At 41.5% G+C, this 22,972-nt stretch overlaps 1 protein-coding gene across 4 annotated transcripts in view; it reads right to left on the bottom strand.

The window, feature by feature from the left end:
- Window positions 1-22,972, bottom strand: part of LOC109420816 (uncharacterized) — an 89,142-nt gene that overhangs the window by 9,251 nt on the left and 56,919 nt on the right. For all 4 annotated transcript variants that reach the window (XM_062852337.1, XM_062852338.1, XM_062852339.1 and 1 more), the window contains one exon: window positions 7,122-7,831. In XM_062852337.1, coding sequence (XP_062708321.1) covers window positions 7,122-7,262 — 141 coding nt within the window. In that variant the 5' untranslated portion in view covers window positions 7,263-7,831. The remainder of the gene's footprint in view (window positions 1-7,121; window positions 7,832-22,972) is intronic.

The raw sequence follows: 22,972 nt of genomic DNA, 5'->3' as shown, positions 1-22,972 counted from the left end.
TTTGTTGCACTTACCGAATTTATAGTTAAAAAGCATTGCAGTTAATCTGTTTGCACCGACCGAACTCTACTGTAGTCGTCTTCTTCGCATTTCAACCAAAAAATCTTTGGAAAACTCAATTCACATTCTGTGATAACACAAAGAGAAGATCGATGAAGAGAACTCGAAAATGTCAGTTAGGCCCAAATGAAAAATCAGTGTCGTATTATTTGGAAATTTATCATATTTTGATCAATAAAAGTGCCAAGTGTTTTCAACTTAACTTAAAGCTTTCTTAATGTAATATTTTTATACAGTATATATTTTTATACTAAACCACATATGACGAGTAGGTCCTATGCATTTTTTGTTCAATTAATGCACTTTTATTAGTTGAAAACTTTTGGGCAGATTATATGTATGTGTAAAACATGATAAATTTATAAACATCGTCAACTACACAAACATATTTTTTTACAAGATTGCGCATTAAATGTTCATGTGTTAGTGTTTCCTCAAAAAAGTTTGAAAATATTTCATCCAACATTCTTTGAGATATATTGTATTGAATAGTATTGAAATATTGTTCAATAAACCATCAAGCACAGACAAACAGACGTAACTCTTATAGGAAATACATCGAAAACTTTTGCCCGGAGTCATTTTCCTGAGCACACTGCCATGATTGATTTTGATTTGACGTTTTGCTGACACGCACACTACTACACAAATTGCCTGTAATTTTCGTTTGCATCATTTAGCAACGTGTACACTGGCAAACGTCAAAGCGATCGAACACTAGCGCCTCTAGTGGTACGATCGCGCAAATGAAACGAAATTTGTATTGATCGTTAAATGCATGTGCCAAGCCGTTTTTAAGACTGTTACGTCTGTTTGTCTGTGCATCAAGCATTACTAAAAGTTCTATAATTTTCCGAAAACTTCAATTTCGCTCAAAATTTTACCAAAGGAGCTTGGAGGTTTATGATTGATCAAAATTTCAGCGTGTTTTACTGACGTATAAAAAAGTTATGAACATTTGAATGAAAAATTATTGTGACGAAAAAAATGCTGTTCGGACAATTGTTTAATACACTGTAGGTTCTCGGGCATCAAAATTCATGAAAATTTGGATTCGGCTCAGTTTAGCATGCAGATTAAGAATATGGATATATCTCAACACCGTTAAAGAAGCTAGTTGAACGTAACTGTTCCAGATAGCTTTAACATGAGATGAGTATTGCAACCCTAAAGATAATAAATTAATGTTCTTTTCAGATTTTCTCCATGGACTTTACACAATATCAATCAATCTCATTTATTATTTTTAATACAAACACTGATAAACAGACGTCTGATAATTCCTATCGTTCACCTGTTTTCATGGTATTATCGCGCTTATCTTTTATTAGAGTCCGGCGGCGGTCGTACGCCCGCAAGGCATACAGCCGCAGTGACACTCGCAAGGCAAAACAAAAGAAAATATGTATGTTCCCGCTGAAAACAAAAGCACGTGGGTTTCGTGAAGTGATAGATTTTTTTGAACGCCAACGCTTCTTGTGTGCGTTTTGTTTCTTCTCTCATACACCGGTTCGATAGCCGATTGGTAGCGTGCGAGCCTGGTGATGTCAAGGTTCTTGGTTCGAATCCGGTTGCCAACAGAAACTTTTTTTAATTGAAAATCGAGTCCATGGTAAATTTGAAAACACAATTCTATGTGACAATTCTGTTGAATTGAAACGAAACTGTCTGCACAAATTTAGTGGCGTTGTGTATTTAAATTAACCCTCAGAATAGTAATTTTCACCGCAAGCCGCCGTTCAGTGTAGCATTTATTTGGTGAATCAGTTAAACGGGTGCGTAACTATAGAGGTCATACGATCAGTGCCATAGAATACCGAAAGTGATAAAAAAGAAGAGTCATGGTCTGTGCCCTATTGTGTAGTATGCATTAACCCAGTAGTGATGGGCTATCTCGGCCGTTGGTCGCAGTTTTTTTTTTCATTATTCAGCGGAAGCCAACCATGAACTTCCGTCCATCGGAGTTGGGTGTGCGTTCTGTAAAGGCACAACCGGTAACAATTGCCTACTGATGGCGCTGACTCGAACTCGACTCTGCGGCGGCGTTGATGTATGGATAGATAGGTGTATCAAAGCTTCATTATGTCGATCACCTAATGAGGTACAATACCGAGAAGGTAAAAATTCCACTACTAGTGTCGGGAGGAAACGAATCTCATCGTTCTGGTGACTGGTTTCGGGTAGAGGAGAGTAAGGTGAAATGCGTTTTGCTAGCTTGGGATTGTTTTATAGTTATTTTCTATTTTTCTCATGAGAACATTTTTCTCATAACAATCAATAAATATAAAATTATTTTCTACAACACACTTTTTTGTTAATCTAAATAGTTATTTATGTGACGAGTTGCAAAAAGTTGATTTTTTCAGCACGAGTCGTACATTTATCCAACGAGGCTTGCCGAGTTGGATAAATACAAAGAGTGCTGAAAAAGTCGAGTTTTGCAACGAGTTCCATACAAAATTTTATGCAATGATTTTTTTCATAATGCAACTCATTTGAGTTGCATAATGTTCATAATGCAACTCAAATGAGTTGCATTATGAACATTATGCAACTATTTTTCATTATGCAACTCATTTCAGTTGCATTATGAACCGATACGGAAAAAATGGCCATTATGATACTGAAATGAGTAGTATAAAATAGAAATTATGACACTGAATTGCATAAAAGTTTTTTTTTGCAATTTGGCACTATAAAATTCACTTTATACTTGTCGTTTCAATATCCTAATGGCCTACTTTTCCATACTATGCAAACAAATGCATTATGGTTCATAATGCATCTCATTTGGGTAGCATTATGAATAGTCCTGTTCAACGACGTAGGTTGAACTTGCTCGAAGTTGCTGCATCCTACTCATACCCATTTGTCAACAAATGAGAAAGAGCGGGATGGAGCAAGTTCGAGCAAGTTCAACCTACGCCGTTGAACAGGACTACTCATATTGCATTTGTTTGATTGACAACCTGTGTTACCACAGTAAGAGCTTGAAAAACTATGTTGATTATAGCACGGCTTGCTTGATTCAGATTTCGTGATGGAGCACGTGGTCGTTCCCATTCGACCACCGAGAAGCACAATGATACTGATGGAAATGATCATATTCTAGTGAATAATTTTGATCATTGCAAAAAATATTGTATGCAACTCGTTGCAAAACTCGATTTTTACAGCACTCTTCGAATTTATCCGACTCGTGCTGTAAAAATCATCATTTTGCAACTCGTCGCATAAATAACTATTATGTACATATTATTATGCGTTCTCATAAAAGAGGTAGAGCTGTATCGGCAACGGCGACCGAGGCGCGTTTTAAGGGGTGAGCAAAAGGCGGTCTCAAGAAGATTTGAGTTAGGGAGGGAGGGATAAGTGGGCAATATTAGGGAATATGCAGAAGTATAGTAGGGGGATTCACTTAATAACGTAAACTGATTGAACTGATTAAACGTCGTGATCACCAAGGCAATCTTTGATTATTTCATTCGCAAAATCATGAAATATTTCAAATAAGCAGAAAATCATGGCTTACGCAGCAATTTAATCTGTTTAGTGAGTACCCCTAGTGTCTCAGAGAGGGTGTTACATGGGCCTTTGGAAGATTTTACGGGGTTTAAGAGTTTCAGGAGTCTTAGGAGGATTGAGGGCGTTTCATAGGGTCTCAGTAAGTTTCAGAGGGATGTCATGCTGTTTCAGGGGGTCTCAGAGGGTTTCAGAGGGGGTGTCAAGATGTTTTAGTGGATACCGGGGGGTTCCAGGGGATTTCAGGGAATCACAAGGGCGTTTCAGAAGAGTCTTACGGAATTTAAGGATGTTTCAGAGAGTTTCAGAGGTTTCCATGGGGTCTCAAGGGCGTTTCGAAAGATCCTCGGGATCCAAGGGGTCTCAGGAGCGTTTCAGGAGGTCTAATGGAGGGTCCAGGGGGTGTTCAGGGGCGTTTCAGGGCAGTTTCGAGAGGGGTCTCCAGGGCGTTTCAGGAGGCATCAAGCGATATTAGACGGCCTCAGGGGGTTTCAGGAAGGTTCCAGAAGACATCAAGCCGTCTCAGGGGGCCTCAAAGAGGTTTTAGGGGTATCAAGGGGTTTCATGACGTCACTGGGACGTTTCAAGAAGTTTTAGGGAATTCCAAGATGTTTCAGGATAGGTTGTTAACTGAAAATTTATCGACAGTTAGCTCAACGCTAACTCGATAACGATAAAGGTTCATCGATGATCTCTCGATAACGATAATCAAACGATGAATCAACACGAAGATCAACGTACCATCGACAATTTTGCGATAAACCTAATAACCTTAGTGACCTTATTAACAATAATTCAGATAGCGAAGAGAATTTTTCGGAGACATTATCAAGTCGATAACCTCCCTCCACAGTTATCTGTATCACTAATGAGGTTTTGGCCTGAAGACGTTATCGTTATCGACGAAAACATACGTTAACTTTATCGTCGATAACGAATTTATCGATTCCAGGGATTCCAGGGGCATTACAAGGAGCTCTAGCTGGGATATCAGGAGAGTTTCAAGGGGCCTCATGAGATATCAGGGGAGTTTCAAGGGGTATCATGGGATTCCAGCTAGATGGTCCCAGAGGCCTCCAAGGGGTCTCAAGAACGCTTCATGGGATCTCAGGGGATTCCAGGATGATCCAGGGAGTCTTAGCGGTGTTTCAGGGGTCTCGGAAGAGTTTATAGGGATCTGAGGAGGTTTAAGGATTATTTCATGTTTTAGAGGGTTTTAGGTACCACCCTGGAGCTCTCTGAAACCCTCCGAAATGACAGTCGACACTAGAATAAAGCAAAACTTACAGATGTAAATACTAGTAGCTTTCATAAAAAATATTGGAATTTTGGAGTATTGAGGAACATCCTTTGTTCATAAGAAGGGGAATTCTCCTTTGAAAAATCCAATAGCTAAATTGTAACAAAATTTACAGCACAGTTATGCATATTCCAAACAAAATCGTGCAATGTCATGCATATCTCTATATATAAAAATAAGTCCCTTTGAGGCAACAAAACTCACGAACGGCTGAACTGTTCGGGATGATTCTTGCACGGTTCGATTCTTATTCATGGTGCCAGTGTTTATAAGTAGAAAAAGTTACAGAAATCAACAAAAATAGTAAGAAAATTGATAAAGTACTGATTGTTTATGAGCTGAGAAGAAAATTGAAATGAAACCAATCTAGAGTGCCGTGCAGTTGTCAACAGTTGTCAAACCACAACATTTTGGCAAGAAAAAGTTTGTCGGGACAGCTAGTTCCGAATAAAATCGAGAATTAACATACAAATATCTTAGTATTCTGTAACTAGTGGACGATCCCTGCCTAGCACTGGTGAGACCCTCCTCCTTCAACTTCCTCAGAGTCAGCGTACGCGCTTGACTATCACGGCCAAGGAAACGCTCAATTCGTGATCTGCCCACGTGCGCAGTGTAGTAAGTAAGTAAGTAAGTAAGTAAGTAAGTAAGTAAGTAAGTAAGTAAGTAAGTAAGTAAGTAAGTAAGTAAGTAAGTAAGTAAGTAAGTAAGTAAGTAAGTAAGTAAGTAAGTAAGTAAGTAAGTAAGTAAGTAAGTAAGTAAGTAAGTAAGTAAGTAAGTAAGTAAGTAAGTAAGTAAGTAAGTAAGTAAGTAAGTAAGTAAGTAAGTAAGTAAGTAAGTAAGTAAGTAAGTAAGTAAGTAAGTAAGTAAGTAAGTAAGTAAGTAAGTAAGTAAGTAAGTAAGTAAGTAAGTAAGTAAGTAAGTAAGTAAGTAAGTAAGTAAGTAAGTAAGTAAGTAAGTAAGTAAGTAAGTAAGTAAGTAAGTAAGTAAGTAAGTAAGTAAGTAAGTAAGTAAGTAAGTAAGTAAGTAAGTAAGTAAGTAAGTAAGTAAGTAAGTAAGTAAGTAAGTAAGTAAGTAAGTAAGTAAGTAAGTAAGTAAGTAAGTAAGTAAGTAAGTAAGTAAGTAAGTAAGTAAGTAAGTAAGTAAGTAAGTAAGTAAGTAAGTAAGTAAGTAAGTAAGTAAGTAAGTAAGTAAGTAAGTAAGTAAGTAAGTAAGTAAGTAAGTAAGTAAGTAAGTAAGTAAGTAAGTAAGTAAGTAAGTAAGTAAGTAAGTAAGTAAGTAAGTAAGTAAGTAAGTAAGTAAGTAAGTAAGTAAGTAAGTAAGTAAGTAAGTAAGTAAGTAAGTAAGTAAGTAAGTAAGTCAGAACACCCGATTCTTTTGTTGCACGGGTCTTGTTTTTGGTACAACTCAGTCAATTTTCAACCAATTCTCATGAAAGTTTATACACTTGCAGGCACGATTAGTACTATCAGTGTACAACATTTTGTAAGAATCGGTTGAAAATTGACTGAGTTATAGCAAAAACCAGACCCGTGCAAAAAAGGAATCGTGTGTAAGTAAGTTGATAAGTTAGTGATTGGAGGATTAAGAAAGTTAGTGAGTAAATGAGAGAACTGACGAGTAAGCGAGCGAGTTACTCACCTACTAAGTGGTGTAGTGAGTATGTCAGTGAATCAGTCAGTTAGTGAGTGAGTGAGTGAGCATATGAGTGAATGAAATATAATAAATATTCACTCGGTTTTGCACGGGTCTGGTTTTTGCTAAAACTCAGTTAATTTTGATTCCCATGAAATTTTGCACACATGTAGGCTCGGTTAGTACTATCCGTGTACTAAAAATCAAGTCATATTTTTTTTAATTAACTGAATAATAATAATTGAAAATAACCCGTGGCAATATATGAGGTTTGATATTTTTCAACAAAATAAACTTCCATCTTATTTTTCAGGACGCACGCCCTTTTGATCCTAAAACTGCAGCGCGCTCGTGTTGTATACAACGAGCGAGATTTTTTGGTAGTGTTGTACTATTTACAAAGGTTTTACAAAGGCGCGCGTCCAGAAGGGTTGAAAATATAGCGGTTGAGACTCTTTGAAAAGATTAACTTCAACAAAGGGATGAATCGTTTCACTCCAACAATGCATTTTACTACATTTTCCCTTACGAAGGCCTTATTTTGATGATCATCTTTATGTGTTGACCAGAGCCCACTAGCCCATGACTGACTATTCTGACTTACCTTAAACGTAATAGGAAGATCCTTAACGGTAACTTGCACCTCCGGTGTCAGTATTTCATTGTTGTTCGTCGCGATGCTGTTGTTGTTGTTATTGTTGTTATTTGCGGTGTTTGCACTCATGGTGATGGTAGTGGCCGACATACTTGTACAACTGAAAATATATCCCAACACTTTCTTCTTAAAATTTCCCAAAACACATCACTCGAACAATCACTTATCACAGTCCACTGACTGACGCCGTAGTCTTCTTCACCTGTCGCGTGCTCTCACGGTTTTGAACTTTGCGGGCGCGTATCTTCTTTTTTGATCTAACTTGTTTTTGCGGAATCACCAAGCAAGACTCTTCAGCACCGACGACCATAGACAGGCGCCATCTGATTCCGTTTTTGCACTCTATTTCACTTTGTACAATCGAGCCACATCAACTTCAAAAAATCATACACTGAAGGCCTGGCCTTTATCTCTCGCTCGATCGATCCGGATATGAACTTTCGCCTGGGCTGCGCGGTAGTAGTTCCCTTGACGGCCGTTGATGACCAACTGCGCCTAGTTTGTACACGGGTAGGACGTCGGTCGTATAACTGATTCAACTCCAACGATGCTGATGGCCGGTAACGATCATTATCATTGACATCGCCGGCCAACACAGTTAGAGTGTATCACAGAGCAGAGCGGCTTTTTTTGGTATTCAGGTGGCGAGGGAGTTTTGACTGTAACGAAAACGGAGAGAAACGACGGAAACCAAACATGAAATAATTTATCATTTGTTCGTGCCATGATGATGATAGAAATTGCGAATAAAAAAACTGTCTGTGGCACACCGGAGCAAATTTCATAACTTTCAATCAGCAGCAGCGGGGAGACTGCTTCAATGTAGGTGATAATGGGTCGATGAGTCGAGTGGCTCCGTTTCATGAAACAAAATTATTAATTATACTTAGATTACATGACTGATGGAACTTCGGGCTGCGTGTGAGTAATTCGCATTTTTTATTTTCGCACGATCTATGCCAAAAATTGATCAATTAACTGTCCGAACTGAGTCAATATCAAGTCGAAAGAGTATTGACCTGGGTTCTTCAGAGATTGTTTTTATCGTAAACAAGATTCGGCACATGTGGGGCTTTCCCGGGGTATTGTTCGTGATCGTTGCGATCCAGAAAACTTTGTCTGTCCTCAAAGTGTACTTCAACGCTACATTTTTGCTGAAACGATAATGCATAGAGGACACACGGTCCGATTGTCGATGACATGACTTCGATTCAATGACCGGCGCACAGCACTCGATCGGTTGGCAAATGGAGGACAATGAACTGGATCTTGACGTCTTGGTAGAAATAATTTCAATAGGACTGGACTATAGGAATGTGTAAAACTATACATCCCAAGTAGTAATTCCATTGTTGATTGGTTTTGTTTGATTTTTATTAGGGTTTTATTACAGCAATGATTAAAACTCACAGTTCCATAACTACTTTTATGAAAACCATCGATGAAATGTTTTATGTATTGTTTACCTGAAGATATAATAATACTTTAAGAGTAAACGAACCTTCCGATAAGTAATCCTTCTGGCATTCATTATTACCACAATAAAACTGTTCAAACTCTCAACAGATGGCGATCGATTTGTAACGACATCGACCACTTTTCTATACGAAAACATATCTAATAAAAGAAATCCTGTCGCGCTTTTCCACCTCATCAGGGAGCAGCGACTTTCAGCTTATTCTACGCAGGAATAAACTGAATGCAACAGAGAACACATCAATAACCCAAACCATATGCATTCACAACATGGAACTCAATACTAAACACTAAACACCCGCGCATCTATTGTTTTAATTTTCGCGTGGGACAAAAGCGAAAGCGATCGATCATGCGGCGATACTCACTCCATACAGGAGCGATGCATGTACAGCAAGGAACAACACAATCAGCCTTAATAAGGCCAACAGACAGTGCGCAAAACAAGATGTCAAAATAGTCATATGACATGCAAATGCGCAGATCGGCAGAGAAGGTTTCTTTCGACCTATCAATGGAAAGAAAATCCTTCACCATGGTCTGTGACTTATAACATTTCCTGCTGCTAGGGTGATAGCAATCAGCAGTTCCTACTTCGCAAGAAAGGACGAAGACACAGAACAGAAGTGCTAGTCGACGGGCAACATTTTTCGCGTGACGTCCTACAGAGGTCCGAACATTGAACATCATTATCTTGTAGTCGCAAAAATTCGGCGGAGTTCTGAAGCGAGTTCACGAGTTCAAGAAACAACAGAACCAATATCCAATGCCTGTCAATTGAAGGAGTTACTGCAAAGTATCAACAGAAGATAGACGACAGGATAGGAGAGGCCTACGGATGTGGCGTTGTCAACAGATCATGGGAATTTATCCAAACCATGAACCAGTGACAACAACAACGCAAGAGGTGACGAACGTAAAGAATGCCGCTAAAAGTCTAACAACAGTGGAAGAAAAACGAATCCATCGCAAAAGACACAGCAGCACCATGAGAGTGTAATTACTGAAGCGCAAGAAAGCATGAACCTGAACGATATGCGGAGGTTTTATGAAACGACTGCGCTAGTGCCCGCCATGCGTAATGATCGGAAATTTGCTAACAGACTAAGAAATGGTGACAGCCAGGTGGAAGGAGTACTTCGAAGATTTGTTGAGTGGTAGAAATAAAAGTGCATCCAGGAACAGGATAAACATAGTTGATGACAATCATCTAGTTATCAAGTTATCTAGTTATCTAGTTATCAAGTTAAGAAGGTCCTTATGAGCTGGAAAACAGAAATGCTGCCGGGAAGCACGAGATTCCGGATGAACTTCTTAAGCGTGAACGCGAGAAGCTACATCATTCAATAGACGAGTGCACCGATGAACTGAATTCATCGCGGTCCGAGAATTTTGACACTAGAGCAGGGTCGCTTCCAATCAGAAGTGAAAGATTTCCAATCAGAATTGAACAATTCTGATTGGGAACGACCCCGCTGTAGTGTCAAAATTCTCGGACCGCGATGAATTCAGTTCATCGGTGCACTCGTCTATCCACCAGATTCTTATAAAGATATGGGAGGATGAAGAATTGCCCATCAGCTGGTTGGATAGTCTCATATTTACAATCGACAAGAAAGGGCGCAGACTAGAGTGTGACTTTTACAGAGGGATTACCCTTTTGAATTCGGCGAACAAGATACTTAGCGTGTCCTCAATGTCATTACATTTCTTGACGAGTGGCTTCGTCGGTGAATGCCTGGCTGGATTTCGTGAGGCTCGTTCAACGACCGATTAAATGTTTAACCTGCGGATGGGAATTAAGGGTACGCTTTATCGAAGGTACGTTATCTCGAAGATGCATTGTGTCTACCTCGTGTAGGACCTTAGATGAACTGAAGCAGGGTGATTCTCTTTCAAATTTACGGTTTAACATTGCACTCGAAGGAGCCTTTAGGAGGTCTGGCGTGCAAAGAAATGGCACTTTCATCACACGGTCACACATGTTCCTTGCACAGAAACAAATTCTGAAAACTACACAGCTAAAAATTGTTATATCGAGTTTGCTGTAACAAATTGACCAGCATCGCTTTCAACACAATTCTCCATCGGATTGTAAAATTACAGGTCAAAATAGTCATATGACATGCAAATGCGCAGATCGGCAGGGAAGGTTTCTTTCGACCTATCAATGGAAAGAAAATCCTTCACCATGGTCTGTGACTTATGACATTTCCTGCTGCTAGGGTGATAGCAATCAGCAGTTCCTACTTCGCAAGAAAGGACGAAGACACAGAACAGAAGTGCTAGTCGACGGGCAACATTTTTCGCGTGACGTCCTACAGAGGTCCGAACATTGAACATCATTATCTTGTAGTCGCAAAAATTCGGCGGAGTTCTGAAGCGTCACGAGTTCAAGAAACAACAGAACCAATATCCAATGCCTGTCAATTGAAGGAGTTACTGCAAAGTATCAACAGAAGCTAGACGACAGGATAGGAGAGGCCTACGGATGTGGCGATGTCAACAGATCACGGGAATTTATCCAAACCATGAACCAGTGACAACAACAACGCAAGAGGTGACGAACGTGAAGAATGCCGCTAAAAGTCTAACAACAGTGGAAGAAAAATGAATCCATCGCAAAAGAAACAGCAGCACGATGAGAGTGTAATTACTGAAGCGCAAGAAAGCATGAACCTGAACGATATGCGGAGGTTTTATGAAACGACTGCGCTAGTGCCCGCCATGCGTAATGATCGGAAATTTGCTAACAGACTAAGAAATGGTGACAGCCAGGTGGAAGGAGAACTTCGAAGATTTGTTGAGTGGTAGAAATAAAGGTGCATCCAGGAACAGGATTAAGGTACACCGGGGCAAGTTGAAACGGGTGGGGCATGATGAAACACGATTTTTTGAAATAGATTTCAAAACAATTTGGAAATTTTTCTTTCGCCAAAAGATTGTTTGAATCAAAAACTAAGTGTTGTGGCATTCAAGCTGTTTACTATCATTGGATAACATCATGTTATCCTGCTGTTTCATCTTGCCCCACCCGTTTCAACTTGCTCCGGTGTACCTTAACATAGTTGATGAAGATCAAGCAGTGTAACCATTAGCGTGGTTCAAAAAATCGTTTTTGCTCCACACCGCTCATTTGATTCCTAACCAGATTATATGCCTTCTCACAAAATTTGAGCTCATTTGGTTGAAAATTGAGACTGCACAAGCCCGTCAAAGTTTGTATGGGAATTACTATGGGAAAACGATGTTTTTCATTCAATCAACCGTAGAATTTCCCCAAGTGCCCTAGTGGGTTAGTCGACCCTTGGTAATCCTAGGCTGCTCTATCAGCTACAACTTTGCCGAAGACCTCATTCAAATCGAACGCCTCATTAATTAGTTACCGATTTTTATCCAGAATCGAAATCTTTATTCATGATGGTTAAACTATTCGGTGGGCATCACTGCATTCTGCAGTGGAACATAGTAGCCATGATTTCAGTGTGCTATCTTTGGCGCCATATGCAGCAATGTTGCCTGCTGGGAGGCTGGAGGATCATAGCTAAAGTTTGCCCAGTTGGATACAAATCGATAACTAATTAATGAGGCTTCCGATTTGAATGCGGTCTTCGGCAAAGTTGTAGCTGATAGAGTAGCCTAGTATTACCAAGGGTCGACCAACCCACTAGGGCACTTGGGGAAATTCTACGGTTGATTGAATGAAAAACATCGTTTTCCCATAGTGATTCCCATACAAACTTTGACGGGCTTGTGCAGTCTCAATTTTCAACCAAATGAGCTCAAATTTTGTGAGAAGGCATATAATCTGGTAAGGAATCGAATAAGCGGTGTGGAGCAAAAACGATTTTTTGAACCACGCTAGTAACCATCAATATTGATGAAGTTAAGAAAGTGCTTATGAACTGAAAAACAGCAATACTGCAGGGAAGCACGTGATTCCAGATGAACTTCTTAAGCGTGAACGTGAGAAGCTACATCATTCAATCCATCAGATTCTTATAACGATATGGGAGGATGAAGAATTGCCCATCAGCTGGTTGGATAGTCTCATATTTTCAATCTACAAGAAAGGGCGCAGGCTAGAGTGTGACTTTTACAGAGGGATTATCCTTTTGAATTCGGCGAACAAGATACTTAGCGTGTCCTCAGTGTCCTTACACTTCTTGAGGAGTGCTTCGTCTGGCCTAGTGCCTGGCTGGATTTCGTGAGGGTCGTTCAACGACCGACTAATTGTTCAACTTGCGGATGGCAATTAAGGATATGCTTTATAGAGGGTACGTTATCTCGAAGATGCATTGTGATCTCAGATGAAGTGTCTACCTTGTGTAGGACTTTAGATGAACTGAAGCAGGGTGATTCTTTTTCAAATTTACGGTTTAACATTGCACTCGAAGGAGCCTTTAGGAGGTCTGGCGAGAAAAGAAATGGCACTTTAATCACACGGTCACACATGTTCCTTGCACAGAAAGAAATTGTGAAAACTACACAGTTCAAAATTGTTACATCGAGTTCGCTGTAACAAATTGACCAGCATCGCTTTCAACATAATTCTCCAGCGGATTGTAAAATTACAGGTTGTTTCTAGTATGGATCGTGCTTACAATTTTGCGTGCGAGAGATTCTTCTATGTAAAATAAAATCGAATGAAATAAAATAGAAATTTAAACGTTCGAATATATACATCAAGTGTAGTTTTCAGAATTTCTTTCTATGTACACTTGACGTTAATATATTAGAGCGTTGAAATTTCCATTTAATGTTATTCGATTTTACACGCAGAAAAATAAATTGTAAACACAATTAAATTCTAGTTCAAATCAACCGATTTTTCAGTTCACTATAGCGACAAACTGATTTCTAGTTTAAGCTGAACTGTTCTATTGTTTGATGATACAAATATTTTTATTTGGCCAGATTTTTGACAGTTTGTTAAAACAAACAGAGATATGGTATTTTCAACATGAAATAATGGATTGATTTAAACGACTGCACTTTTGCCACTAACGAACCCGGAATGTGATTGTGTTGGTGACGGCAGCAACTGCGGCAGCTCGGAAATCTATTTTTAGAGCGTCGGTAAGCGGATGGGGAGGAGAACGACTAAAAAAAAGATAAAAAAGGCGAAACCGATCAACTTTTTGTGGATGCTGTCGTGAGTACCTGCGCGTTATTCATCACGGCCAAAGGTGCACTTGGAAGTTAGCGTGATGGATTTGCAGCACCTTCTTCGTTGTGGCGATGTTGGGGTAAGCATTTTATAGATGTGTTAGTGCTTTCGAACCATGTTTATGGTTTTTATTTTGTTGAAACAAATGAAATTTTTGACATTAGGGTCTGGGACCATTTGGGCAGAAGCACCTATTTTGGGCACTTGCTGCTTTAATTCAGTCAATTTCAAACCGATTGACTTGAATTTCTGCACATGGCTAGATATTGTGCGTAACTGAACGTGTCTCGAAAATCAAATCAATCGGTTCAAAATTGACTGAGTTATAGCAGCAAGTGCCCAAAATAGGTGCTCCTGCCCAAATGGTCCCAGACCCTATATGAAATGATGGTAATCGGTTGTTTTTATCGATAAACTCTAAATGAAAACAATTAAATATAACTTTGGAATAAGTAAATTCTCAGTTTGAAAATCAACCATGCGTTTTATTGTTTTAAACAAGCGCCATTTTTCTGCGTGTACATAAAATAATTTCTGCATACAAAATTGTAAGCAAGCTCCATACTGCGGACAACCTGTAATTTTACAATCCGATGGAGAGTTGTGTTGAAAGCGATGGAGGTAATTTTGTTACTCGATGTAACAATTTTCAAACGTGTAGTGTTTATGGATTTGTTTATCTTAAAATTCTTCCGACAATGGCGATTCCCTTGAAGTAAAAGACCGTGTTGAAGCTACGAATAGTCTCATTTACGGATTGCGTAGACAGATTAGGGTACGTAACTTACAAACGCAAGACCCAAGGCCGACGAATCTTTTTCTTTCTGGGTCGTCGTAAATATTGTTGTTCAACTTTTGTGAATAGAGATGTCATATTCCTCAGAGTGAACCGTGAAGAGAGATCATATACTATACACGCTAATTTATAAATATGGGATACCTCAAGTAGTTCCTTCAGAGATTTTTCCAGTATTTGCATCTGAGGTTTCAAGGATTTTTTTCTAAGATTTCTCCCAGATTTTTTTCTTGGTATTACTCTAGGATTTAAAAATAATTATTCCAAAAGTATCTAATGGGAATCGCAGTCGAAATATCTAAAGAAATTCTGCAAAGAATTACTATAAACACAAAGAAAACTCCAGGAGAAATCTTAGAGAGAACTTTTCAAATAATAACAAAATAAACTTCTTGAGGAATCTCGGAAGAAGGGCCATGTAGATAGAATAGAGGAACATCAGGAAAAAAAAAATCCAGAAAAATCCCATAAATAATTACTGTAAAAATCCCAGAATGAACTTCACGACCAGAAGAAATTACAGGAGAAATTTAAAAAAGAACGCATTGAGGAACCTTATTAGAAGCACTTTCTGGAGGAATTTCAGAGGAAATGTCTGGAAAAATCCCAAGGTTTCTCAAGAAAACCCAGGATGAATCCTAGAAAGTATTGCATACATTTATTTGGAATTTTTCTACTAGAACTAGATACTTTTGCGCTGAAACGGCTATAGCAGCCTTAATGGTTAAACGATTTACTTTATTCTACCTAACGTTTCGGCCATGGATTTTGTTTTTTTTTTTCAAGGAAAAATTTGTCTATGTTCTGCAAATTTCCTTGTTGCAATTTGCAGAACATAGACAAATTTTTCCTTGAAAAAAAAAGACGATGGACATTTTTTCTTTTGAAAAGGCCAAAACTCATGGCCGAAATGTTGGGGGCTGTTCATAAACCACGTAGACCAAAATTTGGCCATCTCAGACCCCCCCTCCCCTCACCCATCGTAGGCTTTGGTTCATACAAAACTAAATGTATGAAGAGTAGACTTTGGCCAGACCTCCCCTCTCCCCAAAAAGTCTCCGTGGTTTATGAACGGTCCCTTGCAAGTCCCTTGGGTAGTATAAAATAGATCGTTTAGACATTGAGACTGACACAGCCGTTTCAAAGCAAAAGTATTGCCTAAAGATTCTCAGAAAAATCTCTGGTAGAATTCAAGAAAAAATATCTCAAGGAATTCTCGACAAAATCCTGATCAAATCCAAAAAGGAATTCAAGAAGAAACTACGGAGAGGAATTACAGAGATATCTCCAGGAGAAATCTCAGAAGAAAGTTCTTGAGGACCTTAAGATGTAACTTCTGGAGATATTCCATGAGCGATATTTGGAGGAATTTCAGAGAAAATCCTAGAAAAAATTCCAGCAAGGACTGCAGGAAAAACAGAAGGAAATTCGGAAAGCACACATGTCGTCTCTCAATAGAAGGAATCCCATCTGGTATTTCTGTAGCAAATCTAGGAGGAACCTAGAAAAAACTACTTGAGGAGTTCCAGAAAGGTCTCTAGAAAAAATCCCAAACAGAATTCTGGAAAATCTCATATCGTACCAAGACGAAATTCTTAAAAGAAAATCAGCAGTGATATCAGAAGAAAGTCAAGACAAAATTCCAAAAAGAACTCTTTTAAGAGTCTCAGAGTCACCTTGTTGTGAAATCCCAGAAGCAGTTTCTTAAAAAATAGGACAAAACGGAACTGCAGTACATTCCAGAAAAAGCTCAAAAAATATCCCAGCAAGAACTCCTAGAGAAATCGTAACATAGTCATCACAGCTCCTTTCCTCTTCAAAGCCAGACGTAATTTATGGACGTTCTCAAAGCTACAGTAAAAACGATCATTCCTCCTACATCACCGACGTCACGTGGCCGGTCACCCTTTTCGAAACGTAACACCAGCGCTATTATAATGGCTGGTAGGTAAATCACAGACCGTGAAGGAAATTAAAACAATTTACGTTTCCATAACTTCTGGTGCTGCAACCGTTCTCGTTCAATGTTGAGTGGGCATTGTCATTGAAGTACCTAGGTAGACTGGGTTTAGTGCGGGCAATAGACCATTCCTGTCAGATTAGGTTTCCAAGTTTTATATTTTTCATTATTATTGTTCAGAAAAAAAGAGCTAAAATGAGATATTGCTTATTACTGTTAGGAACTGTCCATCAACTACGTGAGCCTACGTCATCTTGAAATGTAGGCTTTGTACAAAACCCCTCCTGCCTTCTTCCCTTAAAGGTTTACGTAATTTGCCCTAGATGAAATCACCATGAGATACTATACATTTTAGTTGTCAGAAAATTTGAAAGTTTATAACTAATTATGAGAAAAAATGAATATGAAAGCAGCAAAGATAATGAAAACGAGTGACGTTTGAAAGATAAGTTTCATATTGATTAAATAAAAAAAATTGAAAGCATGTAGACTTACAAAAACAAATGAATATTTATGAAAACAGTAAAAACAGGAAATAGCGGCTTAAAAAAATAAATTCAATAAATAACTAGATCTGATGGGAATGATCTATTCTCGGCCACATTGTGATCAGAACGATCGTTATGTGACAACTTTCTACTGGAACCACTCCAGCGGAACAATGAAACACTTTTGCCGATTGCACGGTTATTGCCCTATAGTAAACTGAATTATTCATGAGCAACATTTTCTGAATAAGCCCAAATCGTAAAATAAAACGATGATTTGTCAGAATTTATGAAGACCGTTATGGCGTATGGTAGACTTTAATTCGTAGTAATTATGTGAGAATCTGCTGTTAATCGTGCACCATTAAATCCCAATGTCAGAGCTAAACACCTTCACCGCGTTCACCTCTCTTCAAGCTGAGATTGGTTTTGTTTTTCATTTAGTCGACGAGAGTACGAGTAAGCGCTCTCCTACGCACAATCAGAAGGCGGTACTTCTTCCATTCATTAAAAGTACTCATGTTTTGTTCGTTTATACCACCACCAGGCATTTACTAATGGCCGGATTTCCACACACCTTGAGATGCTCCAGAAGATAACAGCAGCCAGCGTGCGTTGGTGTATGCTTAATACTGTGGACAGTGTTTCTCGAAGCTTTCTTGAATATGTGATAATAGAAGTATTTGCCCGGGAAGCTCTCGAAACTAAACTCATGAGCAACAGGAGTGGTATCGTGTGTCCCATCTACAAAAAGGGCAGAAAGTTGGATTGCGGGAACTTTCGCGCGATCACACTACAGAGTAGAGATGGTCGGGTTTCAGATTTTACAGACCCGAACCCGACCCGTACCCGAAAAATTTCAAATCTCAAAACCCGTACCCGACCCGAACCCGAGAATTTTGTTTTTCGTCAAACCCGGACCCGACCCGAACCCGAAAAGTTTTCGGCGATTAAACCCGAACCCGACCCGAACCCGAAAAATATATTTCTCACGAAACCCGACCAAAACTCGACTTCAAAAATAATTATTAAAAGTAACGTGCATGACAAATAGGGCATTTTTTAAGTACAAAATTATCTACACTGGCACCCAAACCCGACTTGAACCCGACGTTATTCAAACCCGACCCGACCCGTACCCGAAAGTTTTGGAATTTTTGAAACCCGGACCCGACCCGAACCCGATTTTTTTTAAATTTTCAAACCCGAACCCGACCCGTACCCGTCGGGTTCGGGTTCGGGTCGGGTTTCGGGTCTGAAAACCCGAAACCCGACCATCTCTACTACAGAGCGCTGCCTACAAGATACTCTCCCAAATTTTATGCCGTCGTTTATCACATCGATTGCAAGAGAATTCGTGGGCAATATCAGGCTGGATTCATGGGTGAACGCGCACAATGGACCAAATGTTCGCTATCCGCCATGTGTTGCAGACAGTGATGGAAAACAGTGAGGAATGCAGCTGAGCAGACACAAACGCAAAGCTATCTTACTCGTGAACAACAGAGGCCTGAATATATTCGCACTTCCTTCACTCGCGAGCTAACGAAGCTGGTCGTACTCGTGATTTATTCGCGAAGCTGCTCTGAACATTTTTCAACTTTGTGAAAAAATGAATTTACACGGCCGACAGATCTACTTTTCAGGAACAATAAAGCACAAAACACTACTATCTGATGGATAATTACTTGTTTTGTTATTAAAATCGCACTAAAATACAATTCCCGCATCTCCACTTGTTCTTCGCGAATAAAAGTTCATGAGTGTTTTTGTTTTTGTTTTGCTTCATACTCATGAAGCAAGCGGGTGCGAATAAACTCACACAAGGCTTACTCTCTGCACTGTGAGTAAACCGTTTGTTGGTTTTTCACTCGCGAGTTGATTCACGATCAGAGTGTTTCCATCTCTGGTTGCAGGAATGCCGCGAATATGACGTGCCCACACATCACTTATTCATCCATTTAAAATCGACGTATGATACAATCGATCGAGACCAGCTATGGCAGATTATGCACGAGTACGGATTCCCAGATAAACTGATAAGGCGACAATGGGTCGAGTGATGTGCGTAGTTCGAGTATCAGGGACACTTTCGAGTCCTTTCGAATCTCGCAGAGGGTTACGGCAAGGTGATGGTCTTCCGTGATTGCTGTTCAGCATTGCGTTAGAGGGTGTAATAAGAAGAGCGGGAATAAACACGAGTGGAACGATTTTCACTAAGTCTTTTCAGCTGCTTGGTTTCGCTGATGATATAGATAAAAGACACGGACACGTTCAGTACTTCCAGTGAGCTATTCGCTCTTTGAAGGAAGCACGACACTAGACAACGGACTAGCATGCAACGCCCAGTGGCACAGCCGAAAACTTTTCCTGACAGCTGCGGCGGGAATCGAACCCGCGCTCCTAGCACGATGCGACTAAATGCATGGTGACACTAGCCGCTCGACCACGAAGCCACACATAGATAGCCATAGATAGCTCGCAAATTTGAGACGATGGCGGAAACGTACATCCGACTAAAGAATGAAGCCAGGCAAATCAGATTAGTCACTAATGCGTCAAAGACAAAGTACATGATGGTAAAGGGCTCCAGGGAAGAATCACCGCGCCCGGTGCACCTCCAATTTCTATCGACGGTGATGCAATCGAGGCAGTTGAAGAATTCGTGTACTTGGCTTTACTGGTGACCACCGACAACGGCACCAGCAGAGAAATTCAGAGACTCATTATGGTAGGAAATTGAGCTTACTTTAGACCCCGCAGAACTCTACGATCGAACAGAGTTCGCCGTCACACGAAGTTAACTATCTACAGAACACTGATTAGACCGGTTGTCCTCTATGGGCATGAAGCATGAACTCTACGTGCAGAGGACCAACGCGCCCTTGCAGTTTTCGAACGGAAGGTGCTGCGTACCATCTAGGGCGGACTGCAGACGGAAGACGGGACTTGGAGAAGGCGAATAAACCACGAGCTGCATCAGCTGCTGAGAGAATCAACCATCGTCCACACCGCGAAAATTGGGCGGCTACGATGGGCGGGTCACGTCATCAGGATGTCGCCTAGTCACCCGATTAAAAAGGTTCTGGAGAGTCATCCGGCCGTTATAAGAAGACGTGGTACGCATCGAGCTAGGTGGGTCGATCAAGTGGAGGACGGTTTTCTGACCCTTCGCAGAGTGCGAAACTGGAGACACACAGCCATGGACCGAGTAGACTGGAGACGACTCCTATGTACAGCAGAAGTCACCCAGGCCTTAGGCTACTTCCAGAATCGCGTACTAGTATACGACACGGAGGTGGGTCGGAAGTGCTTTCACATAACCTCAGGAGTCCCGCAAGGTTCCATCCTGGGTCCGGTGTTATGGAATGTCATGTACGACGAGGTGTTGAGGTTAGAGTACCCAGTGGGAGTGGTGATTGTCGGATTTGCCGACGATATTACGCTCGAAGTCTACGGTGAAACGATCGAGGAGGTGAAGTTGACTACCGACCACTCGATCAAGGTTGTGGAGGCGTGGATGCGGTCCAGAAAACTGGAGCTGGCTCACCACAAGACAGAGGTGACGGTTGTTAACAACATGCAGTCGGCGCAGCAGACGGAGATCAGTGTAGGAGAATGCACTATCCTGTCGAAGCGCTCTGTCAAGCACTTGGGCGTGATGATCGACGATAAGCTTACCTTCGGTAGCCACGTCGATTATGCCTGTAAAAGAGCCTCCACAGCTATTGCGGCACTGTCCCGGATGATGTCCAATAGCTCAGCGGTGTACGCCAGTAAGCGCAAGCTTCTGGCTAGTGTTGCTACGTCCATACTTAGGTATGGCGGCCCGGCGTGGGGTACCGCGCTAAGTACTGAATGCTACCGACGGAAGCTGGAAAGTACTTACAGGCTTATGTGTCTGAGGGTTGCAAGCGCGTACCGTACCGTGTCACACGACGCTCTCTGTGTCATTACTGGTATGGTGCCTATCAGCATTCTTATCAGTGAGGACATGGAGTGCTTCGAAATGCGCGGCACAAGAGGCATACGCAAAACTGTCAGGATGGCCTCTATGGTCAAATGGCAGCGCGCGTGGGACAGTTCCACCAAAGGAAGGTGGACCCATAGGTTGATACCGAGGGTAGATAGTTGGATTAATAGGCGCCATGGGGAAGTTTCATTCCACCTGACACAGGTCCTTACAGGGCATGGTTGCTTCCGACAGTATCTACACCGTTTCGGGCATGCGGATTCTCCCGAATGCCCAGTGTGCAATGGTTTAGAGGAAACGGCGGAACACGTGTTGTTCGTGTGCCCGCGTTTTCGCACAATGCGTGACCGCATGCTTGCCACATGCGGGGAGGACACAACTCCGGACAACTTGGTCCAGAGAATGTGTAGGGATGAGGTTAGCTGGAATGCCGTTTCAACGGCAATCACCCATATCGTCTGGGAGCTACAGAGGAGGTGGCGCGTGGACTCGGAGAATGGCTAGTCCAGATGCAGTACAAGAGGTGGTCCAGGGGTTCGAAGTCGGCTTCGTAGGTCATACCGGTGCCCTGCGGCCGAGATCGACCCTTACAGCGATTAAGTGGCCGCGGAGAGGAAGTCCCGGTAGCGGTGCTGTCGTGGCGTCGGTCTACTGGGTTGGATCTGAGCCCGCGGTTGGAAAGGGGTCCCCGGCAAGGGTCGGGGTAGGTGAGACCCTGCTGTCTGCAACCTACGGGTGCATCTGATAGGGCCTGAAGGGTAGTGATACCCTTCCTTTGCGGGCAGGTCAGATCGGGTTGCACGTGGGCATCAGTTCTTGATGTCCGCTCAGCAGTAGGGCGCGGGCGGGGTTGACCCTGCCCGCCTTCCGAGGACAAAGGGAGTGGCGAGGACCACTCGGGAAACTGGCTAAGCGCCAGCATGCTACCGTGATGGACTCTCCAGTGCGAGTCATCGATGTTCGTTGCTGCTAGGCTACGGCAGCTAACCTTGAGGGTGCGATATGCACTAGCCCCTCTCTGAAGCAATACCTTCTTGGTGGTTCCGGAGAGACGTAGGGTTTGGCGACCATAGGAATGTGTTTTAGTGGGTCGAGGAGAGAGTAGTCCTGGCTTCTACCGGCATTGTAGAAGACGGCCTCATCCCCACACTACCCTAACCTTCCTGTTAGGGTGTCTGATGAGCAGATTTATCCCCCTATGGTTTAGAAGGAAAAAAAAAAAGGCCTTAGTCTGACCGGTGGTTAGGTAAGTAAGCTGTCGTGACCATGGTTTCTGCGTCTTGGGATACCCGGACAATATTATCGGGAGCTTTTTCCACAATCTAGTGGAAGTAGATACTATAGTACAAGACACGACACAGAGATGGAAGAGATCGTGCACACAGAGATCGAAAGAGCTCTCATATAATTTCAGGAGTTCCACAAGGTTCCACCTTGGGTCTAGTGTTATGGATTGTGTTATGTACGACTAGGTGTTGATCGCAGTTGTGGAGGAGCGGAAGAGCTCCAGGAAACTGGAATTGGCTCATTGCAAAACTGAGATGGTGGTTGTCAACAACCAAAAGTCGGAGCAGCTAGCGATGATTTGTGCACTTCGAAGCGCTCCGTCTAACACTTCGATGCCGATATTACACTGGAGGTCACGGTTAATCGATCGAAGATGTGGTAGGGACTGCAGCCCACATGATAATGATTGTAGAGGAATGAATGAGTTCCGTAAAACTAGAATTGGATCATCTGTAGGCGCACCAGTAAGCGCAAGCTCCACCCACTCAGGTATCTGATGACCCTGACGGAGAATGATGTGTCCGACCCCTCGCAAGTTACGTAAGAGATGTGCAACACCCTAGTTGTCCGATGTTGGCGCGATCGACACTGTTGTTGTTGTGTTTGAGAGGAAAAGCAGAGCAAATGTGCATTGCGTGTAACCGGAAATA

Source organism: Aedes albopictus, chromosome 2 (assembly GCF_035046485.1).
Source record: "Aedes albopictus strain Foshan chromosome 2, AalbF5, whole genome shotgun sequence".
NCBI classification, from domain to species: domain Eukaryota; kingdom Metazoa; phylum Arthropoda; class Insecta; order Diptera; family Culicidae; genus Aedes; species Aedes albopictus.
Note: the sequence above shows the minus strand (reverse complement) of the source record. Positions and strands in the feature narration are given on the sequence as shown.